This window comes from Rutilus rutilus (assembly GCF_951802725.1).
Source record: "Rutilus rutilus genome assembly, chromosome: 1".
Taxonomy (NCBI): domain Eukaryota; kingdom Metazoa; phylum Chordata; class Actinopteri; order Cypriniformes; family Leuciscidae; genus Rutilus; species Rutilus rutilus.
In genome coordinates, this window is record NC_140209.1 from 31,306,258 (window position 1) to 31,325,588 (window position 19,331).

Here is a 19,331-nt window from a genome sequence, read left to right on the forward strand (position 1 = left end):
CATCTATGTAAATCCTTTTGTTGGGTAGCCTATATTTCATCAACAACACATAACTCAGGAGCTAACTAGTTTAGATTACAGATAGCTCACTCGCTCCTTCCAGCTAACGTGACCTTCTCCACCACATAAGTTGAAACGATTGTCATTTAACAATGTATCTAGTCAATTTGTTAATATATTTTTTTGTTTGAGAACTGAAGAATGATTATTTTGCATGTTTGTATTTCAGAGTACATCACAGCTCCTGTGTACAAATCTGTGAAACAGCCAATCAGAGCAAAGCTCAACATTATTATTTATGACCCTTCCAAATAAGGTAATCACAGCCCATTTCATTCTAGGGACAAATCCTAGGGTTGTAAATGGACATGTAAAACCGTATCTGGAGAATTTTTGCCCTTACCTAAGTCACATACCTTCTATGGTATATATATATATATAACCTAACCCCTAAATATATATAAATATTTCCTTTTTGAGCTAATTTGGTACAAATGTTAGTTGAGGTTTCTAGAACCAGTCAGTTTCATTTTCCTGACTATTTTCCAGCTTCTCTGTGACCCTTAGAATAACAGTTGTTTTTTCAATCAATTTTACACATTTCTACATGCAAAGGTAAATACAAAACAAATTTTTTTTTTAATGATCCATAATAGTACACAAAGACCTACTCCAGCTTTTTTAAACATGTTGAGCAAAAGGCTGTACAATATCTCACCTCAGCTGTGAGATGTAGGACAGACACTGAAGGAAACTCTTCATTTCACTCTCTTCCTCTGAACATCCTCTCAGCTCTACTGGTTTCTTCTCTGTCTGGAGTTTCAGCACTTCCAGGAGGACGGAGGTCTTTCTCTGTGAGAGATCTATGATCCAGACATCAGGTAACTGGAAAACTGACTGTAATGCTGGAAGGAAACTCCTGCCTGTTTGAGTCTCATAGTTCTTCACATGTGAGTAAAGATCCAGCAGGAAATCACACTGTTTAATTCTGTCAGTCCATTGATAAGGTAAAGATGTGTAGGTGCAGACTGATGATAACAGTTTCAGCTTCTGCTCTCCTGTCTGTGTCTCAGTCTCTGCTGCTTTAGTGAAGAGTCTCAGAAGAAATCTGCTTTGAACACTTTCATTCAGATTAGAGAATCTGTAACAAAATGGAAATGAGAAATGTGAATAAACAGAGATATCACAGAACTTATTATAGCTATGACTTGACTAAATAATACAAATTAAAATAATGTGCTGTTTGTTTCCTGTTTTCAGCTCACATTGTTGTAAACACTTTAGACAGAGCATCAAATTAGTCATTTAATACTGACAGAGTAATTAACACTTTACATTTACATTAAATCATTTAGCAGACGCTTTTATCCAAAGCAACTTACAAATGAGGAGAGCAATAGAAGCAGTGAAACTAACAATAAGACAACAATATGTAAGTGCTGTGATGATTTCTAGTTTAGTCTAACGCAGTATGTGTAATATTTTTTATATATATATATATATAGATCTATGCCAAAAAAAAAAAAAAAAAAAAAACATATCTCTATATCTATATGGAGTAGAAGATAATAGAAAAGAAAGCGTTAGTATTAATGGATCAAGTGTTGCAGAAAAAGATACGTCTTCATTCGTTTCTTGACAATGGCTACGGACTCGGCAGCGCAGGTTGAATTCGGCAGGACATTCCACCAGCAGGGAACAGTCAAGGAAAAGGTCAGTGAAAGTGATTTTGTGCCTCTCTGAGATGCGGCACGAGTCGACGTTCGCTTGCAGAACGTAAGTTTCTGGATGGCACACAAGTCTGGAGTAATGAGTTTTGGTAAAAGGGAGTAGAGCCAGTGGTTGTTCTGTAGGCAAGCGTCAGTGCCTTGAATTTGATGAGAGCGGCAACTGGCAACCAGTGCAGTTTTGTGAGGAGAGGAGTGACGTGTGCTCTCTTCGGCTCAATAAAGACCTCTCTAGCTGCAGCATCTGGATCAGTTGCAGAGGTTTGACAGAGCAAGCTGAAGAGAGCATTACAATAGTCCTGTCTGGACAGAACAAGTGCTTGGACAAGGAGTTGTGTATCATGCTCTGATAGGAAGGGCATGATCCTCCAAATGTTGTGTACAAAATTCCCCGCCTCACGCATGCGCAAGTCGAACTTGTTCAGACTTATCTGATGCATGAGCAAAAAGTTTCATTCGGCAGCGTCCAGTACCAAAGTTATACGGAGTTTTCCTGGCACTGTTTATTTTCTAAAAGTCTTTTTTTTCTTGTGTGGTATTGATGTGCGTTCTATTACGTAAGTATGTAAGTAAAAATTGCCATTGTAGATGTTTTTCAGAGAGTGTCAGAGCGTGATTCAGTTTATTTGACCTCAAAAATATAATTGTGTGTACACACAATCAGCGCAATACTCACGTATTCAACGAATAATCCAGTTATATTTTATCAACAATGTTTACTCATTTGGGAAAGGGAGTTGCTTGTCATATGTTGATTAAAATATTTATCCAATATCTTATCGGCATATTAGTAATGTTACAAAGAGCGCAGAGGAGTGCTAGAGCAGCGCACACACTTTCATAACCGGACACCTCTTGTTAGCGGCAGCAGCAGTGACAGTTTAATGTAGCTGCATTTAGAGCCCATATATTTCAATAAGCTCTGGTTTGCTGTTACTTCATACAACTTTAACTTCTCTGTGTATATTTATACAGGTATTATGTGTGTATATTCTGTCATGTCATATTATCATTTATATTTATCATCCTTAATTTGTTCTCTCACAGAAACCACTTTTATGTGTATATCCACGCAAACCTGCAATTGTATGGCCTAATAAATATGGAGAATGGACAAGTTCACTCTGGAGTAGCTGCAGGTCATTCTAACCGAAGAATTAGGCCAGTTGAGTTCCAACCATCCCACTGCGCGCAGAATATCCCACATGTTGTTTAAGGCAAATCTGCAGGATCAGCCAGTTCTAGCAATGAACTTTATAATGAATCCATTTTTTACCAAATATATTTGAAAAAGTATTTACCATCACTTACCTTTTTTACTTAATTCTTAAAGTGTTTAAATATTGAACAACATTATGTGTCCTGAAATGATCAACTTACATTTGAGACTATTTTTCTACGCTCAGCAAAACAATGAACTCTATTCAATTTATCAATTATAAACTACTCCAAATCATTTTCATCTATTTTCTATGCTGTGTAAAGTTGTTAATGTCTCAATGATTTATATTAAATTACTACATTACATAGTCTACAGTTATATTCAGAGGAGAGCATTTCTATTATTTTGATTATACCAGACAATGGAAAAAAAAGTTAAAACCAAACAATTAATGGAGGAAAATGTACTTTCTGAATGTAAGTGACAAAAGGAGAAAGACACTATTTGGTTCAACAGTCGTGGACAGATTCTTTACCTTTTATTTTGTTCAACTTGATTTTTTTATTGCATATTGTTTTAAAATAGTTATTGATTTTAAAGAGTCAAATTTCTAAACGTTTGAAGTATTGAATTTGTCCTTACTGATTGTAATATATTATTTTACATATGGATGTGTGCATTGAATTGTGTTGTGAATCCAAACTTTCACTTGCTGTATTAAAAAATCAACATAGTAGATTAGCAATGTTTTTCCAAATTACACCCCAATCCAAAACATACATAAACAAAATATATTTTCTCATCAATGCCTTCCTAAAACATGTTTAATGATGAAAAATTAAATCATGAATATCAATGTCTGGGTCTCTGAGGGTTAAATCAACAATCAAAAGCATGCAAGTTCAGGTACCTCAGCTGTGAGATGTAGGACAGACACTGAAGGAAACTCATCATTTCACTCTCTTCCTCTGAACATCCTCTCAGCTCTACTGGTTTCTTCTCTGTCTGGAGTTTCAGCACTTCCAGGAGGACGGAGGTCTTTCTCTGTGAGAGATCTATGATCCAGACATCAGGTAACTGGAAAACTGACTGTAATGCTGGAAGGAAACTCCTGCCTGTTTGAGTCTCATAGTTCTTCACATGTGAGCAAAGATCCAGCAGGAAATCGCTCTGTTTAATTCTGTCAGTGTTTTGATAAGGTAAAGATGTGTAGGTGCAGACTGATGATAACAGTTTCAGCTTCTGCTCTCCTGTCTGTGTCTCAGTCTCTGCTGCTTTAGTGAAGAGTCTCAGAAGAAACTGCACTTCATCACTGATATTCCTGTAGACAAACCTGTTTCCCAAAGAAAATTTAAATGTTATATGCGTAGCAATTTAGCTCAAGAGAAATATGAATATTTAAATATTAATGAAATATAATGATTAATTGTGTCGGCACATATGAATAGACATTTCACAGAACTCTGAAAGGGGTCACAAACACACACACACCGAATGAGAAGTGCAGCGATGGGTCTTTAAAATTGAAACACATTGTTCTATATGAGTGTACGAACACCGGCAGTGTCCGGTGTTCGTACACTCATCACATGCATCACAGTTCATAATCCTGACGCACCACTGAACATAGTTTTTAATTCAATTACATTAAATTTGTCCCAAATTGTTGTTAGTGTACATACTGACTTTACCCTGTGCTACAACTATTTGCAGTCGACGTTTAGTCTATCTGGGTCTCCTCTACAAATCGACGTCCCCTAACGTATACGACGTTCAGTATATCTGGGTCTACTAACTGACTTGCTTCCCTAACTTACTTGCTGCGCAGCAATGATTGACAAACAGACTTCAGCAAATGTCCTTTAAATGCTTTAATCACGGCCGGAAGAGTTCCCGAGCAGTTCTCAGGGAATCTCTCTCAAGAAGCAAGGCCGAAGGATCTCAGACAAATTCCATTGAGAATCCCACCAGAAAACACGGATACAACAGTTTTTATAGAATCGAGACAACAAATAAGATTATCGTGACTAACATGTCACCTTCATATCTCAATATTAGTTTTACTTGATCTTAGTGCTGCGTTCGATACTATAGATCACACAATACTCTTAGATCGACTACAAAATTATACTGGTTCAAGGACAAGCATTAAGCTGGTTCAGATCATACTTATCTGACCGCTACCATTTTGTCTATTTAAATGGAGAAAAATCGATCATAACTCCAGTAAACTATGGAGTGCCGCAGGGATCTGTGTTAGGCCCTCTGTTATTCTCAGTATATATGTTGCCACTTGGAAATATTATAAGGAAACATGGAATTAGTTTCCATTGTTATGCTGATGACACTCAAATATATATTTTATCACGGCCGGATGAAAACGCTAAATTTTCCAAATTGACAGTGTGTTAAAGATATAAAAGATTTGATGACGCGTAATTTTCTTTTATTAAATCCAGACAAGACAGAGGTACTACTTATCGGTTCAAAAAACCGCCCACAAAACCTCTCACAATACAACTTTAACATAGTAGGATGTCCTGTTACTTTATCCTCTACAGTAAAAGACCTGGGTGTTATACTAGATTGCAACCTGTCTTTTGAAAATCATATTTCATGTTACAAAAACTGCCTTTTTCCACCTTAGAAACATTGCTAAGCTACGTAATATGCTATCAGTTTCTGATGCAGAAAAGTTAGTTCATGCATTCATGACCTCGAGACTAGATTACTGTAATGCTTTATTAGCTGGTTGTCCTGCATCCTCAATAAACAAGCTACAGTTAGTCCAAAATGCAGCTGCTAGAGTTCTTACTAGATCAAGAAAATATGATCATATAACATCACTGCATTGGTTACCTATAAAGTTCCGTATTAATTACAAGGTATTGCTACTGACTTGTAAAGCCCTAAACGGCTTAGCTCCAGTCTATTTAACGGATCTTCTATCGCCCTATAATCCATCGCGCTCTTTAAGATCACTAAATTCGAGGCTTTTGGTCATTATCCAGAACCACCAAAGGAGGGAGAGCATTTTCACACTTAGCTCCAAAACTCTGGAATACTCTTCCTGATACTGTTCATTGCTCAGACTCGCTCTCCCAGTTTAAAACTAGAGGGCAATTCCAGCGTTATGGACGTGACATTTGCAGTCAAAACTTGAAATATAAATTCTCAGAAAATGCATTTAATACCAATATATGTAAACGTCTGTTTATATATCCATACTCCCTTAATAAAGGAGTCCAGACATTAGAAAAATATCAGTCTACGCATGCGTTTTATATTTAATTTGAGGGAAATACACATGCGTTACGGACGTGACAAAAAAAAACTCTAACTTTTTGTTGCCAAAATATTTTTTAGTAATTCTGTGAATTACACTGCGCAAACCAAAAGTAATAGTACCCACCGAATGAAGAAGGGTTGGCTCTCCACAGAACATAAAATATTCATTTTATGTTATTTTTCGTTTTCGCATTTATGAGGAAAAAACAATGTTACGGACGTGACAGTTCTCCGTTACGGACGTGACCGCTCTGAAAGCGGCACTAAATACTGCTTTAAAACGTTCACAGAGACCTCAAACAGGCATTTAAAACACCAAATATTAAGGATTGGCATTATAAGCAAAAATAATATTCGATGTTTGTTCGAAAATCGTAGCGCTCTCCCCCAACATCACCGGTAAGACGGCGTTCACTCAAATCCCGCTCCAACATTACATGTGAGTAGGCATTTAGTCTCATATTAATGTTTAAATAAAATAATTGTATTTTTTATTTCATATGTTGATTATATGAAAGGATAACAGCATGAGTAAGATCATAAGATGCGCAATATCGATACAGTATATCAGTGGGCAGACATGATTTTGACCAATTCTTTAGTTTTTTTTTAAGTTTTTTTGAGAAAGCTTTTCTTTAATGTGAATTTCGTTTTGTATAAATAGTATCTTAATTTTAATCAATGTTTCATCAACAAATTGCTTGGATTTATTAAATAAGAAGCAAATAGGCTATAGCAGACAATATAATCAGGACACGGAGGCGCCGTCGCGTGAAGTGGAGCGCGCCTCATAAATGAACCGAAACTCCGCGTATAATGTAGGCTACTTGCCTCACATACCTGAGAAATATATCTATATAGGACGTCTGAAATGTCTACTTTTAAACTACTTTTAAGTCGTGACTCAAAATGATTGCAATATCACTATTATTTTGTCAGCTTGATCGCGGGATTATGATGAATATTCATGTTTTAACCAAGAGGGAAAAACGCGACATCCCGAAGAAGTGTCCTATGGCTATAAGACACATGCTCTTCTTTAAGTTGTACTGTATCATATACTACCTTCTGATATTCATATTTCGTCCTGTAACTGGCAGAGGAAGAGAAGATCCGTTCATGTGCACTTTATCCGCCGCGCACTGAGGCGCAATATACAGAAATATACCACGCCGCAGGGTTTCCGTTGTTATGAATATGTAAAATATTGCAGTGAGACATTTTAATTGTCTATTAATAAACAAGTGTTTTCTGTGTCGGCTGCAAAGATGAAGTCTGACTCGCGATCTTCGCAGTAGTGAACGCGCCGGAGAGAAATACACATTTCGTTAAATACACGTACGTTAAATTCGGTTCATGGATGATAGCTTAACATTAGCTCCAGTTCAGGCGCTGGCGCCTCCATGTCGTGATTATTTATTGTCTGCTATATTTACTTTTAAATTACTTTTATTTTATACTTTATCGAGAAAATTGGATAATGAAACACTGATTAAAATTAACATACAATTAATACAAAACGAAATTCGTTTTAAAGAAAGGCTTTGTGCTTTCTGTTTGAGGTCTCTGTGAACGTTTTAAAGCAGTCTTTTAGTGCCGCTTTGAACGGTCGCGACGCGTCTGTAATGGAGAACTGTCACGTAAGATGGTAATGTTATTATTATTATAAATAATAAATCGTGTAATAATCCCGCCCCCTTAATTAAGAGGCGATATTTGACCGGCATATCATCAAAATGTCCGGAAAACGAAACCTCTGCCGGTCACTTTGACCGGCACCATTTTTTTCTAGCGGAAACTCTGCCACGCCGTATTAAAGAGCGGTCTCTATTGTTTACATTTTGTTATAAAATAGACTGAATTTGAAAGTTGAGACATTTTTTCATATTAAAACTAACAAAGCACAAATATTATTGCGATTATTGGATATGCACTGAATATATGGTAAGCCTGAAACCGATCACAAGTGCATATGATTTGATGTGAAGCGTCCGTAACGGTCACGTCCGTAACGCATTATTATGGTTGTTCAGAGCAAAGTAGTGGAATGAAATGTCGATCCTAGTAAGCATGAACATAGTTTAGCTTTGCATATAAAGTTTCAAGTTATTTGCATTTATAATTGTTATATTATATAAACTTAATCTTTAAAACGTTACGGACGTGACAGAGCACTGAAGCGTCGAGACCTCTTTATTAAAGCCCTTATAAATTCAACAGGCAGTGCTGTTATGACCAAATTAGTAAATTTATTTCTCAGGCATGCCTCCAACTTTCAGCAAAATGCTTTATGTTCAAATTAAGTTTTTAAAAGGGGGGTCTTTGATACCTCTTTTGAAAGCATGAAATATGGCTGGTTGAAATTAAAATTTTAGCATTGTTGCTCACCTCATATGTGGTGGAAAAACAAGGCAATTTTCTTAAAATTTCTGATACAGCACATTAATACAGTATATTACAGACCTAAATGGACAACTTAAAAGGGGTTTTGATCTTTAGGTAAAAACTTTAATTTTTCATGGTAAGGATGACCTTTGCGTGGAATTGCCCTAGATTAAAGACGCATCTGTTCAGCCAGGCATTCATATAATATTTTTAATCTTACAGTTAAATCCGGCCTCTAGTTCATAAACGCCAGAGGAGAACTGGCCCCCAACTGAGCCTGGGTTCTCCCAAGGTTTTTTTTTTTCTCCATTAGGTCACCTGATGGAGTTTTTCGGTTCCTTGCCACTGTTGCCTTTGGCTTGCTCAGTTGGGGATATTCTGGGGATATTTAATTTAATTTTATCAATCAATAAATTCCACTAGAAACAAACCTTGTTGTATTATTTTAATGTAATACTGTGAAGCTGCTTTGATAAAATCTGTTTTGTGAAAAGCACTATACAAATATACTTGACTTCAATATGATTGGTTCAATTGGTTCAAAAGCCCCAACCTTTTCCCTCCGTCACTGGCACAAGCAAACTCTGTTTTTGTGATTACTTATCACAAGGTTTAAGAACTAGTCATCTGTCTAGTTTAATTTCCCCTATTTGTTATTTATACACATTTACACACACAAAGTCACAAGTTTTCCCTTGGTTTCGAACAGTACATTCTGTTCAAATGTTAGAATATTAGATATTAGAGTTACAAAAAGTTTGATATACAGTTTACTAATTTATTAATAAAAAAATCTATCACAGGATCAACGCAATTTACACATTCAAGATCAAGAATGATAAGAAAGACATCATTAAAGTAATCCATGTGACTCCAGTGGTTTAACCTCAATTTAATGAAGCGATGCGAGTGCTTTGTTTGCACAAAAAACTATTTACCACTTTATTTATGAAAATATTGATCTGCAGTCCAGTAGGGGTAGCAGCACGACGCATGCCTGTTGTTTTGACTCAAGACCTTGTTCAAGAAGTTGGTCTGTGAATGCGCTTTGGATAATATTATTTTGTAAATATCTTCATTTGTGTTCTGAAGTTGAATGAAGGCCTTATGGGAGAGGAACGACATGAGGGTAATAATTTATAATTTTTTTAAATAATATTTTTGGGTGAACTATCCCTTTTTTTGTCCCTATCCCAATTTGTCCTACAGTCAGACCTGAGCATTTCTGGACCCTGGAGACACAGTAGAATCTCAGAAAGTTGCTCAGGATGCAAGAATTTTACTAAAGTACTTCAAAATTTCTAGGGGGGTCAGGAGACATGTTTGCTATATATTCCCCTTTAAGATTTCAGTGTCAAAGTCTTTTATATAGTCTCTTATTTATCTTCTTCTTGTTCAAAAGGTGGTCTGCAACTTTCATGGTAGAGTACATAGAGCATAGCATATGTGCAGACTGCAGGACACAACATGAAATCAGAGGTGTACATTACAACTTTCTTACCTCATTCACTGATTCTTCTTCATAATGGTTATGTTAGGAATGTTTTTAATTTTGCCAGATAATATAGTACATCAAATGTAGGACAATGTTTTGTTCAAGAAAAACCATACAGTTAGGGTTTACTTTTTTTTTTTTTTTTTTTATCTGATTTAGTTACATTAGTTTGGCATCAACTGCATTCAGGTGATTGTCTGTCATCAATATATGGAAGCAAAACATAGTTTTTTTCCCTGGATGGACAATATGCTTTTTGCAGATTGGGCATAGCTTTTCTAGCGCATGACATCACCCAAATGCAACCAATCAATGATAAGGTGGAACAATGATGATAATTCAAAACAGTGTGTGGATGATGTTATGGATCTGCTCGCATTAATCTCTATGTAACTGGAACAGAAAACTACCATTTGGCAATGGAAACATTTAAGAACAGGTTGACCAAATAATTTTAACCAAAATGCCATAACTGGATCTTCAGGTGTAATGACTGTCTTCTCTCTAATGGTGTATGCAGGACTTCTGCAATAATTTATTCTGCGTTCCAATTTGTATACTATCTGTCCTAATTAAATTGTATTCAAAATTATAAATAGAGTGTCCCAAATTGTAGTAAATGAGTATTCCAAAGATACCGGGATGATCCACTATTTCCTGTTAGAATCTGAAGTGCAGATCGGAGCAAACTTCAACGGCTAATATTGCCCACAACCCACTGCGCATTGGACGAGGATTCGATTAGAACTACAAAACCTTTTTTTTAAACTTCAAACATGGTGGATGTACAGAGAGGTTTAGATAAAGGGGTTCGAGTGATTAATAATCAGTATCTAACCTGACAAAAATATATTTATTCAATGTTATCCACATTACTTTTGTTTTGCAACAGCATTGTGAATTTTTATAAAGAAATGATTGGTCATTAACTTTTATATGCAATCATTATGCAGATTGCCAACACATGAGGTGAGTCTCCGAGTGAAAGAAAAACTTCTGTAACTTTTACAATCTTGTACTGTATATAATGTAAATCTGTTATAGTTTTGTTGACTTTTGAAATTGAGCTTAAAGGCATAAAATGTGTGCAGATTCAAACGGATTCAAAATACAGTGAAGTGAAACTGATTGAGAAGTAGGTACAGTAAGTGAATATCCAAATTTTCAGGTACCTCAGCTGTGAGATGTAGGACAGACACTGAAGGAAACTCATCATTTCACTCTCTTCCTCTGAACATCCTCTCAGCTCTACTGGTTTCTTCTCTGTCTGGAGTTTCAGCACTTCCAGGAGGACGGAGGTCTTTCTCTGTGAGAGATCTATGATCCAGACATCAGGTGACTGGAAAACTGACTGTAATGCTGGAAGGAAACTCCTGCCTGTTTGAGTCTCATAGTTATTCACATGTGAGTAAAGATCCAGCAGGAAATCACACAGTTCTGGGTTGTTATTGTGTCTGATATTGCAACTGCACTGAGATGCTTTATGGAAGAATTCTCGAAAGAATGTGATTTGCTTCAGTGGTTCTTTCCAAATCTTTAATCTGCAACACAGAAATCATATATCAATAACAATAATAATAATTTTAAATTAAAACAATTAAGCAAATTAATAAAGAAATACATTACTATGGCAATAGTTCTATTGTGCTGTAAAATAAAGGCATTTAATAATAATAATAATAATACAATTTAAATGTACAGAACATCAGTAAATGTATTTAAATGTAGTAAATGTAGTAAATTCTAAGTAATATTTATGTCTTAATTTCTTTGCTTTCAAATGTTAAACTTTCATTTTGGTGAAGACCTTAGAGATTTTCTTTAGTTCATAACAAATGCAGAAAGTTGAAACATGTTGCCTTTTTAAACGCATGTTACAAGCGACCCAAACTTACAGCACTAGCAGAGAAGAGTTAGTGTGAAGACGATTTTTACTGACATTAAACTCTTGGCAAGTGTTAAACGTCAATATGAAATGGAAGTTGTGGCCATTTTTTTTCCCCCATATTGTGATGCATATCCAAGTGAAACGGGAATTGCTTGTTGGATTGTTGTTGTTTGCTACTGCTTTGATCTCATGTGAGTGACAGAAGTTTATTTTCCCGTCCTCAACACTGCAATGTTCCATTTTGATTTCATGGTGACTTTTAACTTTGGACCCAGGCTGAGATGCTAAGTGTGTTCTGCACACAATTGCTGATGTCCACTAGCTTGTGCGGTCCTGGCATTTTTCTAGCATTTTGCGCTGTACCATAGCACGTGGGGTGGCCGCAGACTGTTTTACATTATTTATAGCCTCCTGCATGGACATCGAACAGTATTTAGTTTAAAAGGCTTTAAGAGGACCACCTTTATTCTTTATTGTTTTTGTGCTAAATTTAAAGTCCTTAAAAATACAATAATGTGAATCTTAATTCAGCGAATGACCTCTCGTTGCATCTATCCCCAGCCAGTTGTGGGGTAGATTGTAACAGCTGAACTCTTTGTATTTGACATTAACTCACATAATCTGTGATTGTTTTGTGTATGTCCAATTGAGTTATATTTGTAGCATAAAAATGTGGCCACCATGTATCAAATTTTGAGAGATCTAGCACAAACAGTGGCTGAGTTACAGATGCTCAAACATAAGGTGTTACTTTCATCCCCGGTCTCCCCTATACAAAATATTTAGGCCTACATAGTAAACTCCCCAGAGGCAGATATTTTCACTCGCTAGTGGGCGTCATTGTTAGTTTCCACGGCAACATTGAACTTCCGTGCTTCTCGTTCCCTTAAATTCAGCACAGTCATTAACTCGGTTCACTACAATAGAAGCTGTTCGCCCGGGATGAGTCGAATGATATAGGCTTTATCTTATAACTATAAAGAAGTCAAGATTAGATTACCGGATTCATAATTTGTTTTGGTTTATTATCAAATGGTCGAATTCCAAAATAATTTGGGTGCATCAGGCTTGCAACAATAAAACAAAGTAATAACGAATATGTAAATAAATACAAACGAGCTGGGCAGAGGGTAAAATAAGTTTCCAGGCCACCATTTCGCACACTGCTCCCGATCTGCCTTAGATTTAGCAGTTATTAACAATAAAAACTATGGCACTTTGAGTGAAAAAAGGTGTTCCCCTGTGTTAGCCTTTTAAACTATATAGACTACTTCTCAACGAGCACACAGTCGGCTATAAACCATAACAGCCAACCCCCACCCATCATTTAATTGTGACTTAAGAAATGATCTTTTGTATAATATTTTTCCTTTTTTCTTGCATTTTGCGCTGTGGGCTGTACCATAGCACAGGGGGTGGGGGGTGGCTGTTATCATTTATATCCTACTCCGCGTGGACGTTGAGAAGTATATATTTTAAAGGCTAACACAGCACAAAATGCAAGAAAAAAGGAAAAATATTCAATATTATTAAAAAGATAATTTCTTAAGACACAATTTAGCAAAAGTAAAATTGAAAAAAAGGAGAGGAAATGGCAATTATCCATTGATAAAGTAACCGGGGGGTGAAAAAACTTTTTTAAATGGACAATAGCCCCATAATAAACCATTCATCTGCTGTAGTTTGGACTGCAACGCTATTATTTACCTCCTCTCTGATAAAGGGCTTCTGTATGCCATAGAGAAACCCCTACATGCACTTTCCCAACATTTGTTTTAATATTCTTAAAAGTAATGTAAATTAAGTTTGCAAGTTGCAACAAGTGTGTTTTTTGCTGTGGGTTTACGGGGTGGCCTAGAATAGATGAGCATTAAATATTGAAATATGAAAATACATTTCAGATTTCACTATTAATAAAAAAAAATAAAAAAATCTTACACAATCAATCAATCAATCAATCAATCAATCAATCAATCAATTAATTAATTAATCGTAACTGCAGTGTAAATACATTCATGCCATTTCTGAACTGAATTAAACAGTCTGTGAAAAATTCAAATTTTATATGCAGCTTTTAGGAGTAAAAGTCATGAATACCATTGTATCTCAAGTGAAAGAAATGACTGGAGTAAAGTGTGTCAGTTAGTCCTGTGGAGTCGGTCTCTTGGCAGGCTATAAATCTGAGATACTGCGTCTCTAAATGTAGTCCAAGAGTTGTTGGCTGACTAGTCAAATATAATGATCCTTCCTTAATAAAGTAGGGGTGTAAAGAAGATACACTCATGTCGCGATTTGGTAAAATATACAATACTGTAATCACAATACCATTTAAATGTAGTTCTGTCACTGAAACTTAACTTTTTCCCTCACGCAGTAAAAACGCTTTCAGTGCAGGCATTCATTGGATCTTTTAAAAGTCGTGCACACAACTCTTGCGCTGCTCACTGTTTCCCTTCTCTCCCTCTATAAATGCACTTACATAAGAATAAACCATCTAAAAAGCTTTGAATCATCATAATAAAACTACAAATGCGATATGGTGATTTAAATTATGTTTGTGCTTTCAGTGTGATGAGTACGTGCTTCAGATGAACAACGCAATCAATCATCACAGTTTTAAACGTGTCAAAATAAATATTCCCAAACGTTAAGAGGTTAGTTAATACAAAACTTAAAATTCTGTCTTCATTTACTCACCCTCATGTCATTCTCGCACATCACACACACATTCTGTACATACAAATATTTGAACATCTGTTTACACTACAATATGTGTGTTGATCAGTAATTCTGTTCATCGTATAAAGCGATCATGTCTCTTCAGAAGACTAGGATTAAACTGATCGATTGTTTTTTTTTTTTGGTTTTTTTTTACAATGCTTTTATGACCTTGTTGGATCTTTTAAGTTTTAGAGAAATGGACTTTAAATAGAGGGACAGAAATCTCTCAGGTTTCATAACAAAATGTGATGAATGGAAATATTATGGGTTTAAAACGACACGGGGGTGAGTGCATGATGAAAGAATAAATATTTTAAATATATTATAATAAGTAAATATTAAAAAAGTTATATATAATATCTTATAAATACAGTAAGCTCAGTCTTGGAGTGAAAAAAACTATATTGCGAAAGATTTTCACATCCACGATACATTGTCACATTTTTTCGTTTCACCCCTATTCCTTAGTACCTGATCTTAGGTGAGCATCTGAGCATCATGTTCATTCCTGTGTCAGTCATGTTACAGTCCTCCAGATTCAGATAAACCTCTTTATCTCTGGACTGCGTGATCACGTAAGTCAAAGCACAACACTGATGAGGGTCGAGATCCTCTTCAGGCTCAAGCTGATGGTCCATCTTCTCCAGGAACATTAAACACGCTTTAGGAGACTGGAGCTCATACAAGCACTGACACACATAGAGAAGATCAAACTCTTCACTTTCACTCTGAGGTTGGAGGAAAGTTTCCAAAAACTTCTCAATGAACCAGTCAGATGTTTTCTTTATCTGATCCTCTGGGAAGAGACATTTGATGAATTTAATGTTGTGTTCTCCCAGAAGTCCACATAAGAAAGTAAGAACATGTTTCATGTGTTTATTCTCTTCAGTCTGACAGAGTTGTAGGACTTTCTCAATTTCATCTGGATGTAGAAGAAGCCACAGAGCTGAGAAGAATTCCTGCATTGTGTTGTGGAGAAAAGCACAGTACGTCATTGCAGAGTCTCTTATTGTGATCGTCTTCAGAAAGGTGTGAAAAATGTCTCTCTTAACACTGGTAATATCTAGAAATTTCAGGCACTTTTGACTAGTTGCATTGAATGCACTTTTCATCAAGAAATAAATCTGATCTTTGATCTCTCTCGGGTATTCATCTATTTCCTCATTTTTTTTCTTCCCATGCATCTTCACAGCAACGTGGAAAATGTGGATGTACATTTCTGTGACTGTGTGTGGATGGTTGCAAACATTGTCGTTTTTAAATTGAATAGAGTCTACAATCATGAATGCATACATTGGCACATGGCTGAGACTGAACAGCTCTTGATTCTTCAAAACAACATCTAGAAGAACAGGATCGTGACCCAACATCTTCTGATAGCAAGCGTTGATAGACTCTTCACTGAATCCTTGGACATACACTTTCAGTGTCGGCCAGTCGGAGAAAAGTGGATCATATTCCACCTCTGATCTGCATGTTATTATAATCTTGGCATCAGGCAGAAGCTCGTGGTTCATGATCTTCCATAAGGTGGAATTTTCTTCTAAATCGACGACGCCATCAAATACAATGACAACATTCTCAGAGTTTTCCTCAATATCTTGAAAAACATCCTTTCTGTCTTTTTCCATTGGTTTTAAATATGCATCGAAGAAAAAAGACTCCAAATTGACAATGCTAGAACTGTGAGCCAAAACACTTTCATCAAAGTAAAACATGTAGTCCAGCTCTCGGTCATCTTTCTCTGCCCACAGATGCAACATTTCCTGGACAACTGTAGTCTTTCCTATTCCAGGTTTGCCTATGAGGAGGATGTTCTTATCTTGGCATCCCAGCAGATCCACAGGAGAAAGTGCTTGTTGCTCAGTAGGAATGTATGCTCTCAGCTTTTTGGGCCGTAGCTTTTTGCATTTTTTGTTTTTCCATTTTATTTTGCATTGAAGAGTTTTCACCACAGAGTCTCTCTCTAAAACGACAGGTATAAAATGGAAGTTTCCTTGTGCCTTGTCAACTGGATATTTACAGCAATGTTCCCTTTGGTCCTTCAAAATCATTTTTGCTTTCTTCTTGAGCGCTGACTGGTAGTTTTGACAGGGCTTTGTACCTAAAACAGCAACAAAAACAATTTATATTAGAAATGTGTTAATTTCACCAAAATATTTTTTTCATTTATCTATTTACCAAATGAATAGCTGGTCTCTTCATCTTCCACTCTTAAGGGAAAACAGCTGATCCAGGAGTGTAAATCAGGATGTAATGTCCTCTTCTTAGTGACATCCAAAATCCTGAGTAATTCATAACTGGCCTCTTCCCCTTTTTTAGTGACCCAATCCAATATACATCTGGCTTTATCAAACTCTGTCCTCTCGGCTTTGAGAGCATCGACCTCATGGTCATTGAAAACACTCCGCTGATAAAGATTCTCAATGATCAGAGGAAGGTTCTCCATATGGGTTACCAGGTTTCTCCTGGCGTTTTTGAGGAACTCAATAGCAGATTGCCGTGCACACGCCATGCTGCAGGCATTTCAAACCTGAGGTACAAGAGAAATGTACTCAAACAACATCACAATTATTAATCAAATTTCCACATTTGAGCAATTTCACACAGGAGTGTACTATAGAAAAAAGTCTTAAAGGGATGGTTCGGAGTAAAATCAACCTAGCGTCCTTTGCACCATAACCTCAAGCCAAACAGAAACGAGAAAAGTCTCTTTTAAAGTTTAAAATGTAATTTATTCCTGTGATCAAAGCTGTATTTTCAGCATCATTACTCCAGTCTTCAGTGTCACATGAACCTTCAGAAATCTTTCTAATATAATGATTTGATGATCAAGAAACATTTCGGATTATCATCAATGGATGGAAACATCAGGATTCTTTTATGAAAGTTCAAAAGAACAGCATTTATTTGTAATAGAAAGCTTTTGTAACATTCTACACTACCATTCAAAGGTTTGGAGTCCGTAAGATTTATTTATTTATTTTTTTGGAAAAAAAATTAAGAAATTAATACTTTTATTAAAAATGCATCCTTTAGGTTTAATGCATCCTTGCTGTGAAGATATACAGCAAGGATGCATTAAATTGATCAAATGTGACAGTAAAAACATTCATAAGGCGACATCTAGTGTACAAAAACGAAACCGAAACCAGATCGAAATTTGTTTGTCTCAAGCCATTCATAACTGCAGTCTCCGAATGGGTTTGGTTTAAGTTATTTTATTATTATTATTATTATTATTATTATTATTCGTTTCACAGCATTCACAAAACAAAATTTTCTGGAAAGAGGGATGGGCTAAGCTTGTGCATGCGAGCGACGCGATAACTGACATAAAATGGCGCAATGCAGGTAAGCATACGTACAAATACAAAGAACAGAACGAGCTGTTTGTATCAAAAATGCAAAATCAACCTATTTTTGAGCTATTTTGTACTGGATGAATATTTACCCGCAGCACACTTCTGACAGCACAGAAAACAAGACAGACCTCAGCCGACTTCTTCTTCTTTTGTGTTTTAGGCGGTTGGCAAACCAGCTTGAGGTGCATAACGCCTCCTACTGGGATGGAGTGTGAAGCCTCGATGAAAGAAAGAAAGAAAGAAAGAAAGAAAGAAAGAAAGAAAGAAAGAAAGAAAGAAAGAAAGAAAGAAAGAAAGAAAGAAAGAAAGAAAGAAATCATATCCTTCAAAATCAAATCTGTATTTCTTAAATACTTTAGAATAATATCATACACCCTTAAATGTTTCTGTGCATTCAAAAATATAAAATATATTGTGTCATAGACTAAATAATTTAGGGGATTTTACATGATTAATTCAGATAAATTCCATTAAACACATCAAGCCTTAATAACTAGGCTACTCAAAAATATCATGTGTAATATTGTTACCATATTTTTTAAGTAAATAGCACATGACATTTTTATAGTGTTGTGGGGTCCCGTTATCTTCTGAATAAGTCATAGAGTAATATTATTGAATCCACTGTATTAAGCCCTTTTCTAAAGTCACTCTGAAATGAGCGTATAGGTTTTTCTTTTCTATAGTTTAATCAGGTTATTTTCACTCTCTCCGTCACTTTGCATAAATTAGATGTTAAAGCAATTGGTCTATAATTTGATGCTACTGAGTGATCCTTTCCAGGCTTTGCAATTGGAATGATCACTCCAAGTTTCCAAGAGGTAGGGAGTTTTCCCAACTCCCATATCTTATTAAAAAACTCTAAAATGTGTTCCATTTGTACTCTCATACTTTCAGATTTGTTATTGTTAGTATGAAAGCTTCTACTAAATCTTCTGCCTTTTCTTCATTTGTCTTAATATATCTACCCTTTTTTATTAAAACTGGGATACTTTTATACATTTGTTAATATCTGGGAACTGTGACTGACAACAAACTAAGCAAAAGTATCGATGTTTGCAATAAGTTTCAACAAAGACGATGATGATAACTTTATTTTATAAGTTTTTTATTGAATCAGTTTTTTTTTCCTTTTGTATTGTAGCTTGGTTTGGCAATTTAACTTTGACAAATAGAAATAGGCTAAATAGTCTTGTTAAGTTTGCAGGAAAAGTCAAATCCAGCCTATTGATATTTATCATAGACAGGTTTTGAATAAGGCACATTCAATTGTACAAGATTTTGATCATCCCCTATTTAA

The 19,331-nt window shown here is 35.8% G+C and overlaps 1 protein-coding gene across 1 annotated transcript in view; it reads right to left on the reverse strand.

Annotated features, from left to right (window-relative positions):
• The window catches only part of LOC311306245 (uncharacterized protein), a 44,913-nt gene extending 26,501 nt beyond the window's left edge, over positions 1-18,412 (reverse strand). The window contains exons 1-6 of the mRNA XM_084434543.1: positions 18,121-18,412; positions 16,848-17,199; positions 15,138-16,770; positions 11,230-11,598; positions 3,800-4,222; positions 719-1,141 (exon numbers count right to left, since the gene is read on the reverse strand). Coding sequence (XP_084290669.1) covers positions 719-1,141; positions 3,800-4,222; positions 11,230-11,598; positions 15,138-16,770; positions 16,848-17,181 — 3,182 coding nt within the window. The 5' untranslated portion in view covers positions 17,182-17,199; positions 18,121-18,412. The remainder of the gene's footprint in view (positions 1-718; positions 1,142-3,799; positions 4,223-11,229; positions 11,599-15,137; positions 16,771-16,847; positions 17,200-18,120) is intronic.
• Positions 18,413-19,331: the final 919 nt, after the last annotated feature.